This window comes from Nyctibius grandis, chromosome 13 (assembly GCF_013368605.1).
Source record: "Nyctibius grandis isolate bNycGra1 chromosome 13, bNycGra1.pri, whole genome shotgun sequence".
NCBI classification, from domain to species: Eukaryota; Metazoa; Chordata; class Aves; order Nyctibiiformes; family Nyctibiidae; genus Nyctibius; species Nyctibius grandis.
The window spans coordinates 6,777,122-6,801,331 of record NC_090670.1 but is presented as its reverse complement, the minus strand read 5'-3'; the positions used below and the strand labels follow the sequence as shown (position 1 = coordinate 6,801,331).

Genomic DNA, 24,210 nt, shown 5'->3' with positions numbered 1-24,210 from the left:
GCTCTCCCTTCTCCAGAGCCAGCGTTTTATCAGCACAGCCCTACGCCAGCCCACTGTCCAAGCCACCAAGTAGCAGGTTCCTTCCTGTGGCCTCAAGTACAGGACATAGGAAACTCCATGGTGTTTCTAGGGTTTGCCCCAGCAGATCTGGATAATGGACCCATCGTCTCAGCTCACTTTATCCAGGTTTTTAATTAGAGAACCCATGTGAGACAGTGCAATGCTGGCTGACACAGCCTTGCTCCAAGGGTGCCTGGTCCCTGAGAGGAAGCATCACCTGTAGGGTTATCTTCAGGGGAATTGTGCCAGCTCTTTTGGACAAAGTGTGGACCATGTTGAAGCCTTTGAAAATGCTGCTGTGGACTTTTATATGGCCAACTACATCACCTGGATAGGAACGGGGAATCCAGTGCTTTAAAGAAGTTCACTGAAGCTGAACTAATTTATTCTTGTAACATGCTCAACCCCCAAACATGGCAGTAATATCCTACAGCACAGAAGCTGAGCCCAAGGACTGCAACTACCTAGCAGGTTTCTTGTACATGGACGTGCCCTCTCACATAACACCCATGCTGCCACTGCAAGCCTCACCAATGGCACATCTGGGGACCTTAAATTAAAGGGTTACCCGGAATAAACAAACAAGCACTTGTACTTTGGAACTATTGACTGAGCTCCACCACCAGAACAATTTGTTAGTGAGAGGTTTGGGCAGTGAGAAGAAGATGGCACTGATCCCCCTCGTACTCTCCATTTGTCTTCTGGGAACTTGTCTTGGTGCCGAAAGTACAGGTGGGTTCACTTAAAACCTAGCAAGTCCTTCACTTTGGGGTGTGGGGTGTTACTGGCACAGGTGAAGGGACAGTTTGTCACTTAACGGTGGGACAGCTTGTGCAGTCTCATAAGAGACAAGTGCTCAGAGGGATTGCTGAGTTTCATAGCTCCTCGCTTTAAAACTCTGGTTCTTTTCTTGGGAATGAAATAATAGTTTTCATGCTGATTTTACGCAGAATGTGTCACAGGGATTAATTTTAAGAATGGGATTTTTCTTAAATTTTTGCAGCTTTTAAGCTTTCAGAGCCTGATTTAGCCATTTTAGAACGCACACACCCACACACAGAAGATAAAAAGAGAGGACAACGTCACTGGTGGAGTAACATCCACATCTCCTTGTGTGCCGCTGCTTTGTCCTGGAGTACAAACAAGTACTCACATCCATAAAACAGTCATTGCATTTGCCACTGTGAGGTTTGTTTAAAGCCAAACCCAGCATGAATTTAACAAAGACTGTAGGATGCAGCCAGAACTGTAGACAAGATAGAGCAGTTGATGGATGTGGGCAATCACACATAGTAATGCAGGCTGTTTGATTTATCTGTAGCAGCAACAGTTCCAGAAGAGGCTGGTTGACACCCAGTGTGAGTACTTGTCTGGTGCAAGGCTAGCCTTTCTTCTTTCATTAAAACATTGCAAGTAACAGGTTAAAAGAAAAAAAAAAAGGCCTCTTTCCAAAATGTTTGCTTAGCAGTGAAAACTGAGCAGAGCCTAAAGTATATTGGTACCACCACTCACCCAGATGTACCTCCTGTAAAATACTATACTCAGCTGGTAGGACAGGTGTCCCCCACAGCCCCTTGGCCCAGAGACCCATCTCACTCTCTCAGATACTGGTTCAGAGTTGGTAAGTCAAGTGTGAGCATATTCTTGATGTGAGGATGGTTTCCAGCCAGGGTGAGTACCATACCCGTGACCCCATGGGGCCTGTAACCTTCAGTTCAAATCAAGTTTTGCTTGTAAAGCAGCATGTGGGATCAGTAAGCAACTACGAAAGCCTGGAGGGAACTGATGGAGGCAAAGCTGCATTCATTAAAATTAGTTCTCTCCATTAAATGGGTTAATTATGGCAGGTGCCTGGCACATCCCACCAGGACGAGAAGAAGGAGCAGGTCTAACGCAGCTGCTTCACATCACACAGGGCGATGTGCGGCTGTGCCTGTGTCGGGACCCTGGGGCACAAAGTACATGGAGAGCTCAACAGGGTTACAAAACCAAGGAAGGCTGCTCCATCACTCTCACCTGAGCCTTTTCTGCCCAGCTTGGGGACAAGCTGGAGGCTGCAGCCCATGCCACTGGGGGAAGGGGCAGGTCCCCTGGTGCCTCCATGCCCTCAGCCCCCCACTCAGCCAGGGAGGCTCACTTGGGGTTGTATGTTCATGTCCCACACATAAACCACAACCCTGCAGCTGGGAGAGGATCAGCCACCCCATGGGGGCTGTAGTGTTTGAAACAAGCCTGGCTTCTTCAGAGGTCAGTGGTCTACCCACCAACATCTACTGCCAAACAATTAGATTAAGGTCAGGATTTTAATGCACTCCTTTTTGTTTTTAACCAAAACCACACAAACATGAGGAAGACAGAGGTGCAAGCTTGCTGCACAGTGATTAAAAGCATGCAAAAACTATTAATTCAGTCTCTTGCAGGGAGATCTCCAGGTGAAGGGGCTGGTTACATCATCAGTGGCATGGCATAAATCAGAGCAAACCCCCTTGGACTCATGGGAGTTCAACAAAACCAATCCTGTGCGGCTTTGGAGAGGCTCGATCTGTTCTGGATTGAGAGCAGAAGTCAGCCATGAGAAGTGACAAGTGGCTGGCACTTGCCCCTCACTCTCCCCTCTGCCCACCGCACTGAGCTCACACTCTCCTGAACCCCCAGAGGGGCCAGACTCACGGGGTGCCCAAACCCCTTCCACCTCAGAGCCCCCAGCTAGGACTCCGTGTCCAGGGTGGCCACCAGCAGCTCCAAGAAGAGCTGCTCTACCGTGCCATCTGGTGACAAAAAGGGACGTGGCTGCGAGTGCTGAGGGAGGGTGGAGAGAGAGGAGAGGCTGAGGAGGCACAGCAGGAAGCTCCTCTGGGTGAATAACGTCTTTTTTAGAGAGGTGGGATGGGGAAAGAGTGCTCAGCAGAGGTGGGGGTCTCCAAGAGGCGGGTCAGGAGCAAATCCCACCAGGTGGCTTCCACTGCTGACCCTGCCGATGGGACACGTGGCCCTGCTGGGAGAACATTCAAGGTAGCACCATGACAGGATGGCACATCCTTGTGCCCTTCACCAGGCAGCCACCACGGGGAGGCTGCTGGCCACTGCGGACATCCCGCCTAGACTGGGGGGTCCCTGCAGCGCCAGCAGCTCTCTGCTGGTGGTTTCTGACCAGGAGCTTGGCCAGCAAATTGAAGGTGGATGCACACCACCTCGTTGACACAACCTGGCCCAGGGTGTGAGGAGGGCTCATGTCACCCCTCCTGCCAGCAGGAAACTGTGGTACCCAGGCACATGGGCAAAGGTGAGGAGCAGGGAGAGAAGCAAATGGGATGTGGCTTCCAAGGGCTGCAGCTGCTTGCAGAGGCAAATGGCCTTTCACAGCCAAAATAGGCAGAGACAGTTAAAGCAGGACAATTTCTGTGTTCAAACGAGACCTCGCTAAGCAGCAGCATGAAAAAGCCTATTATTTTCCCTCTCAGATAGCTTATTCCAGTCTGTGCATCTATGATAGGAGGTACTCACACCATCTGCTTTAAGGTATTTTTAAGCATCGAACTTCAGCGCTCCTCATCACCCTCTTGCCATCAGTCATTTCTGCCTATGGACTGCTTTGACTCTTGGTTCTCCAGATTTTATCCCCTGGACTGCACTGAAGTTAGACAAGAAAGAAACCTCAAACAGATGATAATACTCCTGAAACATCCCTGGCCATGGGGCAACAGGGGGTGAAAGCATGAGAAGGGCTCGCTTTCCGGGAGAACAGAGCCCTGACAGCCCATCCCAGCCGCATCACACGATGGCGCGTGCTCCTCTCTAGCCCCTATTTCTTTTCAAATTGCAGTTTTCATCGAGAACAAAGAAGCGAACTCAGTTCTGCAGAGGCAAAAGCGAGCCAATTCAAACAGGCTGGAAGAGGTTATTCCTGGGAACCTCGAGAGAGAATGCATAGAAGAAAAATGCAGCTATGAAGAAGCCCGAGAAGTGTTTGAAAACACGGAAAAAACCGTGAGTATCGCTGCTGCGAAATGGCAACAGCTCGTTCCCCTCAGCCCACACCTCTATGAGCCTTTCAGGTGAGGCGCAGAGCAGGAAGGAGGAGCGAACAGCAAGGGGAAACTTGCAGGGGCCAAGTGCAGCATCTGTCGTGTTTTGTTCTCATTTGCGATCCCTCAGCTGGGCTGGGGAACTGCTTTAAAGGTTGGTTGTTCACCGCTGGGGTTACGGAGGTGGCTGTTTTCCTGCAAGTCTTTTGCTTTAGCTTTGGAGTCATCCCTTTTCCACTTCAGCCAGGTAGTGCCCAGAAATTAGAAATCAAAGGAAACAACTTTGGGTTTTTTTTTTTTCCTTTGCAGATGGAGTTTTGGAAAACATACATAGGTAAGAGCTGCTTTCTTCATGTTCAAATGCATAATATTCCTCTCTCATGCATAAATAGCAGATGTTTATTGAAACAAATGTATTCCAGCATTCAGAAACTGTTTTGTGACAGAGCTAGTCAGAGTCATGCACCCTAAATCCTGCAGCCACCCAGCCTGGGCCCGTCCCGTTTGTACACAAATTGCAAGGAAAAAAAAAATTTACTTAACATTTTGAAGCAGGTTTTTTTGAACAAACTTCAAAAACCTCACAGAACAAAACCAGTTCACACAGACCACTGGATCCATTGATCCCAGGTCATGCTCTGGGCTTCTAGATTCAGCTGTGGTATAGAATAAAACGTGACAGCAATAATCAACCCCGCTCCAGCAGACAGCAAGCACTCTGTTCGCAAGCAGAGATCTCCAGATAAGGCACAGCATGAATCCCTGGAAATGCCATATTAAAGTGCAGCCTCAACATGATCATAGCAAACAGCTGTTTGCGATTCACACCAGTGGTCCCAATCTCCACCATTTTCTTTCCACCATCTATTTCTTCCCTTTCAGCCTCCATCCCCAACGACTCCTTAATCCCTCACCAAAAAGATTTCAATGCCCACTAAAAAATCTGAAAATAATTTTAAGGATATTTCAATAAATGAACTGCTTTGTAGATTGGCAAAGTGCCCAGAACATCTCACTAAAAAACCTTAAATAATTCAGATTAGTCAGTCCAGACTATAAAATAAAAAAGTTACATTTGCATTGTAGGACTGTCCTCTGAAAACTAACTCATGAAACTCAGCACTGTGTTTGTTTCCCTGCCACTGTAACCAATTAGCTCTTCAAAAATAGTGAATGCCATATATTCCCCCATGTTCCCAAGTGCCTGGTTTACTGTTCAGCTTGCAAGCTGCTATTTGCAAGACGTGCAGCCCATGGGACCTCAACCCTTGCACAACACCCAAGTGGTACCAAGCTCCAATTGCCCTCAACAAGCAGCATCAATGTCCACGATCCACACCTTACATGCAAACCCCAACACCCTGCCTTAGACAGGACAAAACCATTTTGTCCGTGTTTGCAAGCTGCCTCCTGCATTTCAGCCCGTTCCTCAAAGCACCATTAAGAGCCAGGCTTACTGGCAGGACACAAACACATCAAGACATTCCCCTTCGTCCTTGTCTTTGCATTACCATTTCAAAGCGCATTTCCCTGTAATTTAACATCACGGACTTACTGTTCCAAAGTGTTAGATCACTAATTTTGCAATACTGGGTATTTTTATTAAAGCCTCAGCTCCTCAGCTGTAGACAACTGTGAAAATAAAATCCCTGGCATATAAAGAAAAATCTAGACCAGTTAATAGTAGTACAAGACTTAGAAAGAGCAATGACCAGGGCTCTCAATCCTAATACACAGAGAGGTCTCCAAATCCAAGTAGACAGGCCCAAACCTTCAGAGAACAAAGGTAGCAATGTTAAAATAATTCAGATTAGGAAATCCTGATCACTCTTGAGGAAGTAAACCTTCTAACTTTGACTGTCTAACTTATCTGAGACATAAGGTCCCATTGAGATGGTGCAAGAGGGAGACTAAAGAGAAGTTCTGCTGAAAGGAGCAGAATTAACCCACATGGAGCAAGGTACATAATTAGGACTCCAGGTAAAGCACTGCTGCTGATGTTACCCCAGCGCTGATGTTGTCTGTTGTGCGCTTGGGTGCCAGGATCTGACTTATTTTCCATTACAAAGAAGGAAGGTGTGCAGTCTCTTGCTCATCTTTAACAGGAGTCTTGCACAGAGCAAGGCTCCAGCGCTTGGTTGGCACTAGCCATGGTGGATGCTCATGTTTATTAATTCTTCTGTCCTCTCTCCAAGATGGAGATCAGTGCGACCCCAATCCATGCAAAAATGGAGCCGTTTGCAAGGACGCAGTAAGTTCCTATGTGTGCTGGTGCCCAGCTGGATATGAAGGCAGAAACTGTGAGATAGGTACGTACCAGGGGCTCGACCTGTGGTTGTTCTGCCCTACTTGAAATCCCATCAGACAAAAGTGGGTGTAGAGTTTCATCCTACTTGAGGGCTGTTTTGGACGCAGTTTGCCTTGCTGTGATGCACTGTATGAATGTGCAAATTCAGCCCATCAGCAATGGGCTTACAGGGGGACATGCTTAGGGATATAGGAGCAGCTGTCTCCGTCCTCTCCTGTCCTTGGCGGAGCCCCAGCTCCACCTCCGCTGAGCACCGAGATGCTTGCTCTACGCAGGGTTCAACAGAGACTCAGGCTCAAGGTCTTTTGTTCAGCATGCTGCGGCTGCCAGCGCAAATGTTGACACAGAGACCTTCCTTTATCTCCCCAGCACAAGCCTTTCCGGGGCTGCTCGTCAATCAGGGATGACTTGCTCATCCGCTGAAAGCAACAGTTTTCCACTGACCCCGATGGGACCCCCATGCTCTCACTCCTCCTTTCCATTTCTCACGCCAGGCTGGGCAGCAGGTGCTGAGCAGGGCAGGATTATTGCAACCTCCTCTCAATGGCACCCTGTTAAATTCATAATTATAATTATCGCCAGCAACCTTGATTCTGAAGGCAAACAAAAGGCAAATATTTTCCTGATGAGTTGAGGAGTTTATGAAAACCAAACAGCTGATAATTTAAGCAAGAGGGATATTCAGCTCTTATATTTATAATATAATCAGGGGCTGCGCAACTCAATGCGCTAGACTCACTGCACTAATAAAAGATTCTCTTTCTAGTTGTGCTTCTGCTCTGGCAAGAAAGGAGCGTACGTTAAAAAGAGCATTTCAAAGCTGCATCAAATTTAAATAGTTTCATTGCAGATTTCTCATGGAAGTGAGACAGGAACAAAAATAGCACTAGAAGTGAGGCGTGAAAAGGAGCTCTGTAAAAATAGTAAATGATGGCATTAAAATGGCTACAGGAAGGGAGGTATCCTTGAGGAAGTAGGAGTAGAGTTAATCTGCTGTGAAATTATTTGAAAACTCACTGAGAATTAAAAGGGTCTCTGTGGATTAGTGTTTCCCACTTCCAAGACATGGTGTTCCCACCACAGAGGAGTGGAAGGTGGGGTGGGAGAAGACACGCACGAGTCATGGGGATCTCACCGTGCCTCACGTTGGGACCCATTTCATCAAACGTCCTGCTGAAACGGGTCTTCCACGTCAGGCTGCAATGATTTATTGGTGTGTCAGAAAGAACATACGTCTTTGCTTGAGGTTTTAAATCCGGAGTCCAGCATTAATCCCAGGACAAAGCCCTCCTTGTGTTCAGGGTTTGCTCCCATTTGACACACGGCGTTCTCCACTAGCACCTGCACTGGGGCTGGATTGCCATAAGTACAGGGGGGAGGAGAGCAGCACGACGGCAGGGAAATCACGTGGCTTGTAACCAAATATTTGCAGGAGTCCTTTAGGGTCAGGCTGCCAAATTTCGGACAGCACACAGTTGTTGGAGGCAGGAGGCTGCACCAGGACCTCGCATAGGGCTGTTCCTCAACCTGCCTTCTCAAAGAGGTGCCCAGTGCTCCTTCATTATGAGCAGGGATGTGATTTGGAAGGAGGACACAGCTCCTTTTCCATGGTCTGGAACAACCAGAGTGGGTTATAGGCTGAGTCCAAAGGCCCAAGTCCCAACAAATCTCTGATAAGTTGTATTTCAAAAGAGCTTTCACGGTTTCATTTTAATTTCTTTCAGACTTCACTTGTGCTATTAAGAATGGAGGCTGCAAGCACTTTTGCAGGCATGACCCACCACATAAAGTTGTGTGTTCCTGCGCCGCTGGCTATAGACTTCATGAAGACGGGAAGTCCTGTGAACCTGCAGGTTAACTTTTAAAGTATTTTTCAGAGATTTGGGTGAAAGTTTCCAAGGTCTTGTCCTGGATTTAGATACACAAATGTCATAGAAATGCAATATCCTGTTGGAAAACAGCTTTGTTTTTCTTCTTAATAAATGTAAAGAGCCTGACCCTGCACTTTCTGAATGGCAGATGGGGGGTCAGGCTTGAAGGATGCAGTTTAAACCCCCTTTTTTTAGCCTAGGTGGGTGGAGAAGGAGGGTGGGTGTCTGGGAATTTGTGCACAAGGCAAATGCTTATTTCAGGTGGCTACTTGTACAGGCGCCTCTCCCACTTGCAGCCACCTTATATTTCTAGGTATGGATCAATAATTTTCTGGAGACAGAAATACGATGTTTAGCTACACCAGCATAAACACTGCTTCCCATCCAGCCAGAGCTCGCTCCCATGTTTTTACAATAAGAGCAACCATTTAGGTACTGATCCTGCATCAAAGATGCTCTGGGTTTTTCTGAACAAAAGACAATCTTTCTTACTGCAAATCCTCCTGATGGTCCGTTTGATGGCTGGGCATCATGCAGTGTCCTATAATCACCTGAGTTTAGTGGAGACAAGTGAAGATTTGTGGTGGTGTCTAGGCAGATCTCTCATAATGGGCACTTGACTTTGCTCATCTTTTCCTCTTCCCCCACATAATCCACTTTGCTTTCTTCCTTTTCCCCTCAGATTTTCCCTATTCTCAGTGCTATCCCTTTTGCCCAGTTTCTCTTTGCCTGCCAAAGGTACTCAGTGCTATCCCCTTTTGCCAATGGATGTGCTAACACTTCCAGTCTTTCTTGATGGAGAGCATCTTTGTAGCTGCACACAAATACCCTCAGCAGGAAATAGGCTCCATGGTTCAGCTGTGGTTTTGAGGAGCAAAATGGAAAGGCAGCCTAAGGGCCGGAGGGGAAATGCATTGCTTGAGGTTGCAACTTCAAAAAGGGCTAAAGAACAGCTGGTTCTTGTTATTTTCCCCAACTTTACCCTGCTCCTAGGCTGTTACAACAGCTCTAACTACACCTACACGTACCGTCCCAACCCACTGCAATACAGCAAGTTAATTGGGCATGAACATCTCAGAAGCACATCTGGCAGAGGAAAGAGGAGATTGAGTAGAGAAAAAAATGTCACTTAAGCTCAGTTTACCATTTGATGCTATCATATTTCTAACACCTGAGAGTAACAGATTTACACACCTAAGCTAGCATGCAGGCACCTGCACAGGTGAGTTAGTTTCTGAAGGCCTGATAGCTACAGCCAGGAACAATTTGACCTTCTGGAAGTGCTGACTTTCAGCAGTCAGTGTAGGAAGTATCTCAGACTGGGAGTCCTTCTGTTAATGGAGATCGTTAACAGCTCAGGCCTGTGTGGCCCAACATGCTGTATCACTTTCACTGCACCAGAAAGTTTTACTGTTAGCAATAAGATCATCTTTCAGGTTGCGTAATTGCCCTTCCTGCAAAAGCTTAGCTTTGCTGGCTCTGAAACCTTCATTTCCTATCATAACCTCACAGGTAGCACTTTCCATCATTCAACACTTATTTGAGCCCTATTCCTAAAGCCGACTGTTAAAAAAAAAAAAAGAAATCTCAGTAGGCCACACTTACATCTGATTTTACACTAATGTTTGTTTGCACAGTGCTGTCAAAAGCTTTTCAGATGAAAGACAATGCCTGATGCTATTTACTGTTTTGACTGTCACTATCAGCAGGAATTCGGCACACATTGTGTAGGAGAGAAATGGGAAGAGCTCGTCTGAAAAGAGCCTACAGATGAGATCTTCATTAACAGAGAAAATCTACAACTCTAGAAAGAGTTTATTAATGTTTTCCTCACCTTGGTGCCAAGCAGGATTATCTGTACAATTGGCAGATATTATTTCCTGCCCTCTCCCAGCTGGACTTTTATCATACGGGAGTGACGTGCTGTGGAAATGTCAGCCAAGCGCCCGGCTGCCTCCTGCAGCCCCCCAGGCACAGACCTCCACAGCCCCCCCGGCACGCACCTCCACAGCCCGCGGAGTAAAGCCACAGCTGCACCGTCCCGTCGGACGTGCGCTCTCTCTCACAAGCTTACTTATTTTTAAAAGCTCAGAAAAGTTCAGAATTAATTTCTAAAGCCCAGAAACAATTTATGCTTTTGCTACTCTTCCGTATTACCTGCACTGCTGCTCAAAGGCGCAGGCATCTGTTTGTACAGAGCCAGCCCACGGCCCTGCATCTCCTGTGTCAGTCCCAAAACAGGGTGCTGAGATGAAGCAGTATTTGTCTCCTCACCTGCTCCTTCAATTGCTGTGACTCCTGGCGTGACGCACAGCCTGTCGTAACCGCGACTCTTTCTCTCCCAGTGCCGTATCCCTGCGGGAGGATCACGGCTCCTGAAGTCAAGAGCAAGCTCACCCGAGCCATAAACACCTTTGAGCACTGGAACATCACCACCGACGACCACGACGATGCTCACGATGAGGTGCTCGACAACATCACGGAAACCAGCACCGCCACCACCACGAAAATCACACCGATAATTAAGACGGGCACCCGGGTTGTCGGTGGGTCCGACAGCATGAGAGGCGAGGTGCCTTGGCAGGTACCGGCTATTTCTGCAGCTCTCCTGTAACCCCAGCAATTGCTCTGTCTATTCATTTCCTTCTGAATGCAGGATCATCTTACTACTGAATACCCAAAACTCATCTCTGAGGTTAGTTTAGCAATAGATCTCAAGTCTAACAGGAACACAGCTTCTTTCTGTACATGCTTTTATGCCACAGCAACAAAACTTGCCTGGCTGGGGGTCTACCTCGGCAAAAAAGCTAGAAGTCAGAGTCACAGCAGCTTTATCTGGCAGGGCACAAAGGATCCAGTTTTGAGCTATAGCAACAGATTCCCCCACAGTCCATTTCCTTCTGCTCTCACAGGTTTATCTGGTGAACAGTGAAGGCGTGGGCTTCTGCGGCGCGTCCATCATCAACGAGAAGTGGGTAGTGACGGCGGCACACTGCCTGCAGCCAGGCGACAACGTCACTGCCGTGGCAGGTGAGCACCTCGGGTGGCATCGGGCCAGAGCAGGCAAGGGTTGTGGGACTGGACTTGCACTGGCCTGGCATAAGGCATCGCACAGAGCCCCAGGACCCACACCACCATGGTGGGCAGCAATGTAGCACGAGTTGCTTTAGGGCACCAAGGCCCCAGTTGCATTGCTCACTGGCACAGGCTGCCCAGGGAGGGTGTGGAGTCTCCTTCTCTGGAGATATTCAAAACCTGCCTGGACGTGACCCTGTGAAACCTGCTTTAGGTGAACCTGCTTTGGCAGGGGGTTGGACTAGATGATCTCCAGAGGTCCCTTCTGACCCCAACCATTCTGTGATTCTGCACTCTGCAGATCGCAGCATTTTGGCAGCCTGGTCTCTGCAGGTACCACCACCTCTGGTGGGAGCAGGGAGCTGGGGCTGCCCTCGGTCCCAAAGCCATGGAGCTGCTGGACCATGATGCAAACACAGCTCAAGCCGATTGCAAGCAAACTCACCTAAGCCCCAGAAGACCCCAAGCTGCTTTAAAGCCCAGTGGACTTCAGTTAAGATGCTGCTTAGGACCTCACTAGGGATTTCTGCTCTTCTCAGGGGTCACACTAAGTTTTCACCCAACTCTCAGAGAATAGATTTGTGTGGCTGGTGCAAGAGGTTACACTGACAGGTACAGGAGGGGAACGCTGATACGGACAGTAATCGCTACAAGCGGCACCGAGAGGAGGCACGGAAGGATCATGCTTTTTGTTTAAACACTATGAAATGTATTAGTGACAAAAATTACATTCTACCTGAGCCTTGAAGCGCTGAGTTTGTATCTACAGAAACAAGCTCACCAAGAGGGCTCCAGCTGCAGCTGCATCTTCCACGTTAATGTGGCTGAGATCCTGGTGTGCCTGGCCAGACCCCCGAGACCGAGCGCCGTGGGGCTGGGCACCACCTGCCCGGCGCTGCCAGGATGAGGTTTGCCGCTCGCACGCAGCATTTTTTGCTATCTACTTTTAGGCAGGTTTTCCTGAGAGCCCAGCACAAAGCCCAGCCTTGTACCCATTAACGTGAGAAAGTGCAAAACGCTCAGCGCAAAACCAGTCTCTTCCCAGAAAAGCACATTTCCACCTGGACAGAGGTTTGGGTTTGCTGCATCTGCATCCAAACTGCCTCTCCTCTCAGGCTCCCTCCTGCATGTTACACCCCCCTCCATTTAGGATATCAGCCAGCTCCCTCCACACCACTCTGCAGCACTGCTGGATTTCCAGGGCAGGATTTTGGACAGGCAGCAAGTCATGAAAGCAAAACACAATTGTGTAGGGCTTCAGAGCCTGTTGGATTTGTGTCTGCACCATGTACCCCACGTGGGCAACATCTGCTTCCTTCACATCCATTCATACTAAATGTTCAGCTTTGTATATAACATCCTAGGAGGCCCAGAAATCAATAGCAGGGGGTGAAAGAAGCATTCCCCTCCCTGTCCTTTGCCTACCCGCTTTCATCCCTAAGGCATATTTGCAGGACTCCAGCAACAGTAAGCAGCTGTAGCATAAGAAAAACCCTCTCAAAGTCTCCCCCACATCTGCCTTGCATTTACCCTGTGGAAACACAGCCTGCGAGGAAGCCGACACTCACACTCTGCTGCAAAAAACCCCTCTCAGAGCACATCACATCACATCACCGGCCTGGTCAGGCACCAGCATTAAGGGGGGCACCGAAAGCCGCCTCACCTCCCTCGCGGGGCTCCGGCCGCTCCTCGCAGGCAGACGCAGCAGGCACAGGACGCTGCCGGGGCCAGGAGCGCTGCAGATATGGCTCAGAGGAGATCGTATATTCCGGAGCTGACAGCAAAGCGTGTAGAAATACCGCAGCAGGGGTTAAGCGCACCCTGCGCCTCTTGGGCTGCGAGAAAGCAAGCGGGGAAAGTCATCTTGCTCTTCAGCACAGCCAGCTCGCGGGCAGGAGAGGGGACTCGGCTGCAGGCAGACCCAGACGCTGCCCGTTTGCAGACCCAAGACCACAGAACATTTTCCCTTCCCTCTACCTGTTACACAAGCCGGGAGGGGGGGTAATAGGCTGTCAGCAACTCACTCTGAGGAGCCTGAAGCTGCCGGCACCACCCCGCAATCGCGAGCAGCTGAGCCTCGTGTGGGGTCACCCAGGGGCACCTGTGAGCATCGGGGGTGGCAGCTTGTAGCCCCCTGCACCCCATTCTGCCCTGTGGCTGTGTGGTTTTAGAAAAGGGAAGGTTAGGTTTCTTTTCACTAATAAATGATTTATTTTAAACAAAGGTTTTTAATTCTAGAGGCTTTTCCCCCTTTGATGCGAGGGCAACATCCCCTTACATCTCTTTGAGGGTGCTAAGTCCTGAGAACAGCCACATTGCTACCGACCTTGGCAAAAGCATCTGGGCCTCTGGCATTTGATCGGCCGGTGCGTGCCCGGTGTCATATCTGGGGGTCCAAGGTCCTGCTGGCTGCGGGGACCAAGGAGGTGCTGCCATCGGGGAACCTCCAACACCCTTTGACAAGGAGCAAGCAGCCTTGCTGGACCCAGGCTCAGAGCAGCCCAAGCGCTAGGGCGTGCGGTGCTCATCCCTTTGCAATCACCCGGCTGTGGTGGTATCGGTGGTACCGGGATGGCATCAGCAGGGCATGGTCGCTGGTCTGGCCTTGCAGGGGTCCAGCCCAAGCCACGCTTGTCTCTGCAGGTGAATACAACACCAACGAGGAAGACAACACGGAGCAGCGGCGTAAGGTGGTGAAAATCCTTCCCCACCCCACGTACAATGCCACAATCAACAAGCATCACAATGACATCGCCCTCCTGGAGCTGGACCAGCCGCTCAGCTTCAACAGCTACGTCACCCCCATCTGCATCGGCAGCCGGGAGTTCACCAACGCCCTGCTGAAGCACGGCATGGGGACGGTGAGCGGCTGGGGCAGCATGCTCTTCCGCGGCCGGCCGGCCACCATCCTCCAGATCCTCAAGGTGCCCTTTGTCGACCGGCCGACCTGCCTCAAGAGCACTTCCACCACCATCCTGCAGAACATGTTCTGCGCGGGCTTCACGGCCGGGGGCAGTGACACCTGCGGGGGGGACAGCGGAGGTCCCTACACCACCGAGATTGAGGGCACCTGGTTTCTCACGGGGATCACCAGCTGGGGCGAGGAATGTGCCAAGCCAGGTAAATACGGCATCTACACCAGGGTCTCCAAGTACCTGAAGTGGATAAAGGAAACCACGAAGCTTACCTGACCTGCGGGAGGTTACACCATGCTGAGGGATGGACTGGGTGGTTGAACAGAGACGGTGGCAATCCACGAGTTTTTCAGAAATCATTGCGTTTTAATAAACATTTCTAAATGAACTAATTTCTGCTCTTGGAAGGCGAAAAGTTGAGAGAAGGCAGTGAAAGTGTGGTAATAAGGAAATAAAAAGCCTTTTTAATTACCCATGACTGCATTCCTGAATGCACTGGTGCTGCTGAGATGGGGTAAAGTCCCCAAATCCCAAGTGCAGAGGCTGGTGTGGATGAGCTGGGGCACGGCTCACACATGCCCTGGGCCAGCGTGCCACCGGCATTGCCCAGGGCTGCCGCACAGTGCTGTGGGCAGGGGGAGCCCAGAAGGCACTGGGTGCCTTGAGCACCCGCACCCAGCACTGTCCCAGTAGCAGGAGCCTGGGAGGGCAGTGAACACGCAAAGCATTGCACCCGCAGCGCGCTCGGCCAGACGTTGTCATGTGAGCCAGGCTGAGGTGGATCACGGGCAGCGGGAAATGCTCCTCCTGCTTTAGGACAGCAGAAATTGGCTGTATCAATGACTTAAATCTGTATAAAACTCATTGAAAGGTAGTGGCAGGTTTTATGCTAGTGACTGCTGCAAAGCCTTGTGTGAAGAGAACTGCTCAGTGCTCATTACCTGCCCTGGTCTCCATTTTAATGTTAAATTAGAGACCGCAGCCACGGATGCTGCTGGGGGTGATGGAGATGGAGAACTGCCCTCCCCAAACGAGTCTGGGGAATGTCGCCTGAGTGCAGACGGTGCAGGACACCTCCGTGTCTGGTCTGAGCGGGTGGGAGAAACCTTGCTGGAAGGTGCCTGCCCTGTGCCCGGGGTGGGCGCTGGCACTGAGGGACGGGGAGGTGGCACCCCAGGGAAGGCGACGCTGGGCAGAGGTCCTGTGCCGAGCTCACTCACCTGGGCTTAATTTGATTCCCAATGTCGAGGGAAGGGAATAATCCTCGAGGAAAGGAGGTTTACCTCTGCTCAGTGCCAGGTCGTCTCTTCTCTCCTTCCACGGAAAACTCCAGGAGTGCACAGGGAAACAGCGTGGCCTTGGGGACCTGCACCCTGTGATGCCTGGCGCGGGCAGAGCCTGCACAGGCTTCACCACGCTGCAGGTACCACGCACGGGACCACGGCACAGCCCCAGGGGCAGGGCCCCTCTGCCAGGTGTCTCCTCCCTCCCACCCCGTGAGATGTGCCCCCAAGACCACCTGCACAAGGGCTGTTGATGCCCGCATGGCCCCCATGCACCCAAGCCACGAGCACCCACCCATGAGCACGGCCCCACGGCCCCCAGCCCGGAGGTCCCTCCTGGCAGCACTGCCCAGTGCTGGGAGACAGGGGAGGCTGGTGATGGAGATACCCTGAGCCAGGGTAGGATTTCAATAGCTGCTGTTTCAGACGTCAGTGTGAGCGCTAAGGTGCCTCTCCCAATTTCATTGCCACTACATCCAGGAAGAAGCTAATCGGATCATCTGCCATTGCTTATTTTAAAATCAAAATGCATGTGAGAAGGGTATATTTGATCCACAGAAATTAAACAAAACCAACACTGTGAGAATCTTTTTTTTTTTTTCTCTAGAATTATAGCAGAGGTGTCTTTGGACAGAATTGCATATCCTCATATGAATTTATTTAACAAGTTTTTAATCTTTAAATATAGATTTAACACATTTTTTACAGGTACATATACAATATAGTTCATTTAAACTTGCAGTCAGAGAAAATTCTCTACTGCAATTTATAATTATACATGAAGAGCCTAGTTCAACAGCATACTTAAGGTAACATACCACATCGTGTGCAAAGTTTCAAATGTTAAAAATCTCAGACTGTACATTCAGATTTGCAGAACTTATCAACCTCATAAATTAATAAAAGCTTAGATTTAAAACTATGGAAGACAAAAAAGATTAAAACCATTTAATATGCAATGTGTGCTATGTTTGAGACAAATATTTACAGTTGTACCTCAAAATGCGTACTGTTACCACAAGAATTGTTACCACTATAAACAGCCCTGACAATAACTTAAGAGACTCTTACTTTTCCACCTAGCAAGTGCATTGTGACCAATTTTAAAGTAGATGGAAATAACTTTCAGCGACTTAAAACCTCTCTGCTATGATAGCCAGTGGCTGAAGAACACTGAGATCTTTCTAGGTCTTGCAGTGTTGCTCAGTTCAGGTCACATGTTTGAGGGCATACGGGGGTTACTCACAATACTGGCCACGTGAAGTGGAGAAATGCCCACTGCTGCATGCCAGCGTGGTGGGGAACTCCCCAGGCAACCACAGCCATCAAGTAGTTCAACAACTCCTCCATACAAAAAAGGTCACCCAAAAAAAAAAAAACCCCAGTATGTTTTAACTTAACAACTTGGGCCTGTGTCTAAGAATCCACAGTTCACAAATCAAAGTCAGTTCATAAAGGTCCTCCTTTAGTCCATGATATAAAACGTTTCATTTTGACGGGACAGAGCAAATTCACTACCGCATGCATACGACTAACCCTGGTCTCAACACAGTCAGATGCTCTCGGCACACATCTGCTTAAAAGTCAAACCACCTGTACCTGTGTTCTACAAAAGCAAAACTAGACAAAGAAACACAAAATTAAATTATAAGTGTTCAATATTCTTCTTTCTTTCTCAAAAATTCAAGATACGTTATTATTAAAGATGCTGAAAAGTACAGTCTTATCACAAGAACATCCTTAGTGCAAACATGGACATTTAACTCTGATTTATGGCACGTGTTCCAAAAGTACATACATTTAATGTAAACTTCAACACTTGCTAGATACAGGTTTCAGCCTTGGGACACTTTGGGACCCTAAGTGATTGGCGACAACCCTGAGTTGTCAGTTTGACCTGATCCAAACCTCACTGAAATCAACGGGACTGACTGCAACGGGCTGGAGTCAGACCCTAAGTGCAAAAAGAGGATCTTTAGCGTTATTGCATCTTCGCATGTGAGTCAGCCAGATGATGCTCTTACAGAACATTACATTCACAGAGCTGAAGTAGATGTTTAAGAAAAATCCATTCAGAAAATCAATTAAGCAGGACAACAGCTTCTTTGTTTGGTTTTTCTTTTTTTTTTTGGTTTACCGACCCTTAACTCTTTTATTTGCAACTTCAACAGTTGTCAGCTAATAAGTAGGTAAAGCCTTCAACCTGTAGAGGAAATTTCAAGCATCTAAACAAAGTGTCAGGAAACTGTAGTGTACTTCTCTGATGAAACGTGATGGATGTCATGGAAAAACAGCAGGTAAAATGAATAAAATACTGTACTTTCCACAGGAGAAAAAAAAAGAGCAGAGAATGGCTTCCTTTATGACAATGAGAAGCTGCTTAGGACCCCAGTCCTGTTCAGTGCAGATGAAGCTGTGGAGGTCTGTGAATGTGATGAATAGTACAGGACAACTCCAACTACTGTGCTATTTCTCTGTAACACTTAGTTGAAAGCTTCCAAAGAGCATCGAAAATAGGATGCTACTAGTTCACCCTTAATTCAAGGTGAACTAAACTTTCTCGTGTTACACAGGGCAGCATCTACAAAGCAATGAAGAATGATGTTAATATTAAAGCATCTCATTCCAAGAAAGACATTGTTCCCTGTAATCACGTAACATTTGTATAACATAAAAAATAAGTGCACTCCTGCAGTTCTCCCTAAAAGCTGAACTCCCACCAGCTTCAGTGAGAGTCTTGTCTAAGGCAGGACCACGGGGTTGGACTCATTTCCATCATCTATCACCTGATTATCACTGCGCAGCCAGCTGATACCTTCTCTTGGCTCCTTATTTTGTCAGGCTCAAAATGGTTTTCTACAGCGTTACAAAAGAGCTGTTCTGTGAAGCTGGCTGGCATCGTAGGTTGTACAAGGAGACCCTGGTTTACATTTCAAAGGCCAAAAAGCCAAAATCAACATTACCTTTAATGGACCTGCATAAATACGATAAAGTGCATGAGTAATAGTGCAAACAGCTGTGCTGCAGCTGCAAAACTACAAGTGGCATTTTAAATAGAGCTTGGCCAAACCCGCGCGTTTCAGCTAACATGCTTACGCCAGTCTGCAAGAGCTCAGTCACGTACGATACTCTTATCGGGCAAATTCAAGCCACGTGGCCTAGGGAGCCCCATAAAGGGTTGCCTCAAGCACCCCACAGTCGAGAGGAAAATCCCACCGCCCTGACCAGCAGGAGCAGAGGACATGCAAGCTCGGTCCTTCGGGCACTACCAGCGGAGGAAACCTTTGCTCAGCTTTATTGCATGAAAAGCACGCACAGGGGATCCCCATAAGGCTTGGAAGAGAGAATTTGGCAAGTGGGGTGTTAAAACGAAGCAGGAGAGGGCCTGGCATGTAGAACAGGAGCCTGCGTCCTCCTTAAGCCGAGCAGGTGCGGGCGCCTGCCCTGGCACAGAGCATCCTTCTGTGCCTGCTCCGAACGCTCCTTGCCTTTGGGCTCAAGTCAAATTCTGTGTGCAACATTTTTGCTGTTTAAAAGAACTTGAAAGTTGTAGCAATATTCCTTTTATATATATAATCTAACAACTAAAGGCATTTATCACTGCTCTCATTTTCCATTTGAATCACTCTTGTACTCAGGCTTCTCTATTTCATGCTCCCTCTAAAAGAAATCGGTGTCATGCAACCTCCACGCAGCGAGGGGAAACTGGAAACTCGCCCTGCTCTCTGCCCAGCTTTTAAAGGTCAGGTGAAAAAAAGCTGAAAATGCTTTGGCCTCTTGCTCTGATGTGAAAATTCAGGAGCGAACAACATGTATCCTTTTGCTTGCATCTGTTTATCGCTGCTGAGAGCAGTGAGAACAAGTCATGCATCTGCTTTGGGTTACAGCAAGGACCTCACTTCTGCCGTCCCCGCTCTCTGTTTGCCACGAAGAGGGTGCTGCAGCGCAGCTGAGAGGCGAGACGCCTTTTCCTTCACTGACACAGACACTGTCAGGGCTGTAAATCGTGATCTTTGGCACATTAGCAACCAGGGGACTCGCAGAAATGTTTTGTCTCCTGCCCCGCTGTGGAAGAGGAGCCGGGATTGTACTGCTGCAGCCCTCACCTTCCCCAGATGTGCGTCTTGCACGTGGGAAATTAAGAGATAATCTTGCATCTCCTCGTTAATGCTTATAAAAGTCACCAGTTGACCAGGCAATGCCTGACAGCTTTAGCAAGGCAGCTTAAACTAGCAACACAGGGGTAAAGCTCAGTAGTAGCTATTTTCTGAATATTGCTTGTTCTGAGCAGAGTTCTTTCCAAACCTTTTCCATTTTGAGATCTGCGTGTTATCACCTGTGATACGAAACTATTTCTATGGCACACACATAAAAAAATCCACCATGGATTTACATAGGAGACAGAATAAATCTATTCAGAAGAAAGCAGCAAGGACTAATCTCAGATGTTATAGCTAGAAGCACACCAGAGGGAACACTGGTTTTCAAAATGACTTCTAAACCAGTCATCTTCCTCCCAAAAAGCCTCCTGGCTTATATCCTGGCCAAGACTTATAAAAAGTTAACAAGGTTTCCCCCACACACACCTTTGCAAAAGAAGATTTGGACAAAACCACTTGTTTTATCAACAGTTATATGGCATTGCCAACAGTAACCACTCAACTATAAGGAAAATTACCTATGCAACCATGTGAGGGAAGGGAAAAAAACAATCTGTGTATTCGTTTGGAGGTTGCAAGTTCTGCCTTCCACCCAGGCTGTCCCTTGGCAGGCTGGTGCAGGACAGTGCATTTGCCAAGCTGGCAATGGTGGGGGAGCGGGGCATTGACCAAATATATATCTGAGAACTTCAAATGGCAGCAAAAAGTTCCCTGTAACTTCATTATTTTTGCACTGGCCCAACACTAGAATAATCAGCAGGAGGGGAAAGGAACAGCTTGTAAGTGTGCAGGTATCAGCCATCCTGTGGTGGGAGGGTTTTGTTGTGGCCACGGTGTAAATCTAGCAAAAAACGTTAAGGCAAGGGAACCATTTCATCTATCCAGCTGAAGGTTTTGCACTGGAAAAAAAATCCCAAATCCCAGATTTTTATGAATTCTGGTTGTGGAATTCTGTGATTGAAGATATATTTTTATTTATTGTGGGGACCTGGAGCTGAGCAATAACAGAGGCACTACCTGACACAAAAGGGCCAGGACTGCCTCTCCCCCAGCTCTGGAGCGACTTCAGCTCGCTCTAGCTCTCGGGGACCCCACAACTTGTTAATCAAGTTCACGCTGCCCACATGCAAACCAGCATTTCAGCACAGGCAGCTAATAATACATTAGGGTTACGATGCTCCCTCCTGCCCCTACTTTGCTCTACAAGTTTGGCTGCCTAAGTCTGCCTCTGCTATATTGGAGCAAGAGCTCCATCTTCTGAAGAAGCAGAAAAGAGCCCAATCCAGACCGTGTCAGAGCAATCAGTGCAACAAAGTCACTCACAGTATAAAACGACCGGTCCACAGAGGAAAGGGAATTGCAAAGTGCAAAGGTACAGTCTGAAAATCAGTTTTCAGAGTGCAAGTATATTATGGCTATAGGGACACGTCACTGAAAAGCTCTAGGAATAGCTCTAGGAAATGGCAAGGAAACATCCTACATCATCCTACAATGTTGCCTGGAGTGCGTGTAAAATTAGAACCATGCCTAGAGACTGCATACACGATCAGCAACAGCGAGAGAGAACAGAGTTGACCTGAACAGGGAAAACAGAGCCTCAGTGCTGCGACTAGACCCTGGCAACACGACTGCAGAGCACCTGGGCAGTGGTGTGAGACTTGCACAGGAGGAGCTTTCTGTGGTTTCACCTTGGGAAATTCTCCTTGGTTTGTACTCAGCGACTTTGTAAACCAGCCTGGAGCTGCAAGTCTCTAGGCTTTGGGGGATGTGACCACTGACAAAGCAAACCGGTGCTCAAAGTTTGCCAGCACCCTATTTTCAGGATGCATTTAAGGCTGGAGAAACCTCCTGCACAGGCTGTGGTCCAGAACTCATCAAGATGTGATAACCAGGCTTGCTGAGAAGACCACACATGGTGCTCCAGGGTGGGAGCACACCAAGGAGAACCCTCTCAGCTGGGCTGCTAGCCCACTATGAGCTACCCCGTATGTAAAGTCAGAAAACGTCCAACCAGTGAAATTTGACTGCCCTGCAACACAATGGATTAAAAAAATACCTGCCTGTATAGGAAGGATTTGAGTGAAATATACTGGAAAACCATCAAGAGCTGACTGGAATTTTAAGCCTTTCAGAATGCTTCCTTTGTGTTCATCAGAACAATAGATTTTGACAAAAAGGAAGTATTTAAAAGTAAATCCACTCAAAAAATTTGTCTCATATGGCCATAACTGGTGTATTCTTTTTTTTTAATGGACTAAATCTATGTGGGTTTCCTGAGCTTCTCCCATCACAAACCCTGGTCTCCCGTTTCCAATGGACAGCATGGTGATGAGGCAACACATGGAGCGGTGATGCTGCATGCACGGCAAGGGCGACAGGCTGCTCTTAAGGCATTTTCTTGTGTCATCTGTTATGCTTCCCTATCTATTTCTATCTACATTTACAGCTAGAAAATGAGAAATATGATTTTTGAGACTAGAAGCCTTCTGCTGAAACCTGGTAACCTGTTTATAAACTTTATTCTAAGGATGGATTAACAAGCAGGCAGCAAGGAGGGCAAGAGTGAGGCTGCAGAAATGAAGGATTGCCTTGAGAGAGCTGGGGGTCAGGCCACGACGTCTTTTGCAGCAGGAGGAGATTTTGCCTAGGTACCTCCTGTTCACACGGGGTTTGAGCTACTGCAGCGAGTAGGCAAAACAGTCACAGCAATCCCTGATCAGACTCTGTCTCTTCTCCCCCGATCTTCTACCCAGTGCTCTTGCAAAGAAATCTACATTTTTAAATGCTTGGTTTTAATTTACTAGTGCCTAAAGTCACAGAAACGTCTTAAGGTGATAACAAACAAACAAAAAAGCTCAATTTACTACTTTTGCAGGCTTTTTGGAGTAGCTGCTTGCTTTTTTTTTTTCCTGCAGAGGCATATGCAGCCAGATTTAGTACATCAAGTGTAATGCAAATGGCTTAAAAGACCTGACCGGAGTTACAAGATATTTCTGCCAGGCGTACTACATGATACCTGCGACTTTGGCATTCCGAAATCTGCAGTCACCGACTACTATCTGCAGGCTGTGGACAGGAATCCAGCCTTCTTTTCTTCTGTTTAGGTTTTTCACCAACCTTTGAACGACAACGGTATTAGTAAAAGCAACAAACCAACCCACCAGCGGTTTGATATAGGAGCACTCTACACAACTGCTGATGAAACAAACAATTTGTTCAAACCAGGCGAGCATTTTAACAGGAGCTGGGCATGCATTTAAAGTATTCTTCCCATCTAAACTTAAGAACCTAATTAAAAAACCTATATTGGGAGCACAGCTGCCTTGGGCCCCTCTCTAGTCAATGGAGAGGAACAGGACTCTCCAGAGCAGAGTTATCCTGCCTGAGACCTGCATCGCCAGAGGTGCCGGTTTCCCTCCACTGACTACTGACGGAGCCAAGGGCAATTCTTTCCTCAATCCTCTGCTACTAAGCTAGACTGGTACGATGAATTCAGTCAGGGTACTATAAGTAATTTCAAGCCAAGATGTAGGCAGCTGGAAATACTCGTGCTCATAAATGACATTTCTCCGTCTCACTCACGCAGTGAAGTCTGCTCTAACAAAAAAGTTTGGTGTGAGAAATCTTTGCCTGGCACTGGCCAAAACCGCCGTGAGAGGTGGTGAGCGTTCAGCGAAACCAAGATGCTTTACGTCTTGCTTTTGTTAACGACAAACTGAATTTCCCTTGAAATGCAAGGGCTGTAGATGTCAGCCAGGAATCCTCCATGGAGCATTTGTGTCTGTGCATTTAGGGGCTAGTGCCTGCACAAATCTGATTCAGGTTCCTGCTAATATCACCCTTCCCATATCCTGAACAAGGCTTCAGCGTGCTGCGCCCTCTCCTGCTGAGACCCCTGGCTGGTTGATGAGAGCTAGTCAGAAATCATCCTGGAAAGGAAAGACAGCCAGAAATCTCCCCCAAATTGCTGCAAAAATCAGAAGAGGGCACTTTGCCCTTCGAGACGACGAGGCTAATGGTTCAACAGGCAGGAGGCTGGGTACAGTGATTTCCCAGGCAATGATCCCAGCCATAAGGAACGAACCAGCTGTGAAGTATTATCTTGCGAGCCACAGCTTTAAATACAACAGAAAGACGGTCCGCAGCCATTAACCAGTTAACACTCGTACGGCTGTTTGAGGGAGGAAGATGTCTCACAGTTACTCAATATTGCTATTGACAGGAACAAAGCCAGCAGCTGAGCTGGGCTGGGCAGAGAGCTCTCGCTTGAAGCATCGTCTGAAGCGGGATGAGCATGGCGAGAGGGGCTGTGAAGGTGTTGGTAAAACACAGCTTGCCCAAACACCCATGGCAAGGGAAGTCCTGACATGTTTTCCCACACCAAGCCAGTGCATATAGCCTCTAGTCTTGGCAAGGGAATGAATTCTCCAGCTTTCTGGAATAGTCTAAAACTTAACCAGAAGCTGCAACGAGTGTATCACCAGGCAAGCGAGGTTGCACGGGACCGCCTTGC

The 24,210-nt window shown here is 48.2% G+C and overlaps 2 protein-coding genes across 3 annotated transcripts in view; one reads left to right on the top strand and one right to left on the bottom strand.

Moving 5' to 3' along the window:
- The first annotated feature begins 725 nt into the window (after positions 1 to 725).
- On the top strand, positions 726 to 14,530 carry F9 (coagulation factor IX). Its single transcript, XM_068412064.1, has 8 exons — positions 726 to 792; positions 3,884 to 4,047; positions 4,395 to 4,419; positions 6,281 to 6,394; positions 8,118 to 8,246; positions 10,610 to 10,848; positions 11,177 to 11,294; positions 13,983 to 14,530. The coding sequence occupies exons 1-8, from the start codon at positions 726 to 728 to the stop codon at positions 14,528 to 14,530; spliced, it is 1,404 nt and encodes a 467-aa protein (XP_068268165.1).
- Positions 14,531 to 16,192: 1,662 nt separating this feature from the next.
- Positions 16,193 to 24,210, bottom strand: part of MCF2 (MCF.2 cell line derived transforming sequence) — a 59,792-nt gene continuing 51,774 nt past the window's right edge. For both annotated transcript variants that reach the window (XM_068411821.1, XM_068411822.1), the window contains 2 exons: positions 22,714 to 22,814; positions 16,193 to 18,118 (listed from right to left, as the gene is read on the bottom strand). In XM_068411821.1, coding sequence (XP_068267922.1) covers positions 18,078 to 18,118; positions 22,714 to 22,814 — 142 coding nt within the window. In that variant the 3' untranslated portion in view covers positions 16,193 to 18,077. The remainder of the gene's footprint in view (positions 18,119 to 22,713; positions 22,815 to 24,210) is intronic.

Bases quoted from the DNA above. Each gene is read 5' to 3' on its own strand.
- F9 (XM_068412064.1), top strand. From the start codon at position 726: ATGGCACTGATCCCCCTCGTACTCTCCATTTGTCTTCTGGGAACTTGT. The intron at 6,395-8,117 runs GTACGTACCAGG...AATTTCTTTCAG, and splicing joins AGGCAGAAACTGTGAGATAG to ACTTCACTTGTGCTATTAAG. The intron at 11,295-13,982 runs GTGAGCACCTCG...TTGTCTCTGCAG, and splicing joins CAACGTCACTGCCGTGGCAG to GTGAATACAACACCAACGAG.